General features: G+C 50.2%; 1 protein-coding gene across 1 annotated transcript; it reads right to left on the bottom strand.

The window, feature by feature from the left end:
- Window positions 1-593: 593 nt before the first annotated feature.
- EDB91DRAFT_1241273 (Aldehyde/histidinol dehydrogenase) lies at window positions 594-1,875 on the bottom strand (the record flags this gene model as incomplete). The annotated part of the gene is made up of 11 exons (XM_041322052.1): window positions 594-669; window positions 747-808; window positions 858-925; window positions 962-1,021; window positions 1,157-1,213; window positions 1,275-1,329; window positions 1,372-1,395; window positions 1,445-1,576; window positions 1,609-1,656; window positions 1,715-1,749; window positions 1,872-1,875. The coding sequence occupies 11 exons, from the start codon at window positions 1,873-1,875 to the stop codon at window positions 594-596; spliced, it is 621 nt and encodes a 206-aa protein (XP_041168170.1).
- Between the last annotated feature and the right edge of the window lie 238 nt (window positions 1,876-2,113).

Below are 2,113 nucleotides of genomic sequence, written 5' to 3'. Positions count from 1 at the left end.
TCAGCAGAATGCGTTCGTACACCTCCCTTTCCACTTTCCTGCACTGAATGTCTTTGGCAGACTGTCCAGTGGAAGCCACGTGGCTGTCATGGGTCCAGGGAGTGGAGACATAAACGCTCACCCATCAAGCCATGCTGGCGGACAGAATTAATAGTAGACGGTAGGCCGACACGCTGATACCGTAATCCTTGGCTAATCTACAACCGTATAGATGCGTGCTTTCATGGTAATGGCAAGGGTCTTACTCAATAAGATGGAGAGCCTTGAGCGCTTGAGCTATGTACCCTGTCATCACCTTGTTCTCGTCCTATCATTCCGATTCGAACAATGCTGTTTCTCGATTCATCATCTAACCTTACGGAAAGCAGTGCGAACCCATTCTCCGACTTCAAATTATCGCCTTCCTTCGGCTTTCAGTCTTTTACCCGAAAACAGAACACCCTTTGTGACTTACAACACTATCTGCGGTGGCAAAGTTGCGGAGACTCTGTGTCAACATCACTCGGGCATTGTTTGAATGGCGCACAGCCATAATTACAGGTAAAAAATACACTCATTGATGCTCCTTAAGTTCGACCATGCCAGTCCTGTCACTACAGTGGCCAATCGAGCTTCTCTCCGAAGTTCCAGTGAACAGCCTTGACCGAAGCATACTGATTAAGGGCATAGCTTTCAAGTTCACGACCTGCTTGCGAGGTCAGAACCGTCGAGCGTTTTCGTGCTTAACAATTACGCGCCAATGCCACTCTGCTTTTTTCCCCCGAAAGGGGATATTGATGTTCAGTAAATTGTACTGATTGACCCAGACCTTCGGATACCGTCAATTAGGGAAAATGCCTGAGTGATGTAAGGTATACCGTTCCAGCTTCAAGAGCAGACGAGACGCGCATACATTGATTTGCATCAGTTGATATTTCGAAGACATCTCAGCGTTAATCATTTACTCAAGGAGACTACGCACTGGAGTGCAAACCAGCACCGAGGCCGTAAGATGTGTCATTGGCCAGAGAAATGGCCTCCTCTTCAATTTTGAATCAGCCCACCGCCAATCTGTTCGTTAGAATTCAGGGTTGTGCTGCAGTATACGGGCATCCTGCTAGTATCGGAAGCGCACCTCATCTCGTATCTGATTCGCATGAACGTGAGTCTGAAGCACTCTGAGGGAAAGCTTTGGCTCTTCCAATATCCATCTTCGTGTCAATGTCCGTGAAAACTGCACATTGTTAAAATCGATCAGCGCTAGTGGCCCTGTTCCGAAAGCTACGGATACTCACTTGTAGGGCCGACAAAGAAACCCTTGCCTGGACGCTTTTGGCCACCGAGAGCCAGCTTTGCGCCTTGGGCTTGACCGCGCTCAATATATCACCAAACCTTGTCGAATTGAGTTTTCGACATCTGGCAAAGGGTGTGAGCTGCGGATTGTACGACAGTATGATTAACTGACCACCGGCCCACCGCCACTCTTCTCGTCGAAGCCATTGCCGATCACGAGCTCCTGGGCTTTGGCAACCAGGAGAGAGAGAAACTTATCGTAAATCGTGTCCTGAACATACAAACAGGATCCTGCCGTGCAATCCTGGCCAGTATTGCGGCTTGTTCTAGATCCACGGACTCGAAGACTAACTGTGGAGACTTGCCACCCAACTCCAGAGACACCTTCAGGCACATAATATTAATTTATTCAACTGCATCGATGCCTTGAAGTCCACTTCACCTTCTTCAGATTACTTTTAGCCGCGGCTTCCATGGCTTTACGGCCGGTTACCGTAGATCCGGTGAAGGCAACCCTATCGACATCCTATAATCAGGTTGGGCGCGCGGATGCGATTTCCGCGTGAAGGTTCAGTAGATAGGACGACAAGGACGAAGACGCATGTTGGTGGGCTGGTGATGATGGGTGTTGGCGGAGTGGCGCGAGTTGAATGAGCCCGTGTTCGCTAGTTGCAGATATGGAGTTGGGGTTGTTCCATGTGAATGCAGGCGTGCCCACGGGCCATTCGTGATGAGCGCCTGCGGTTGGGTGCTGGGAAGGCGGGGGCGGGGGCGGGATTGTACCCTCCAACAGATGCAGATGCAGACTGTTGGCGCTGGGGATATGCTTGTTCGTTTCAGG

The sequence above is a fragment of the Suillus paluster genome (genome assembly GCF_016628075.1).
Source record: "Suillus paluster strain FC165 chromosome Unknown EDB91scaffold_949, whole genome shotgun sequence".
NCBI lineage: Eukaryota > Fungi > Basidiomycota > Agaricomycetes > Boletales > Suillaceae > Suillus > Suillus paluster.
The sequence above is the reverse complement of the archived record's forward strand: the minus strand, read 5'-3'. Positions and strand labels throughout refer to the sequence as shown.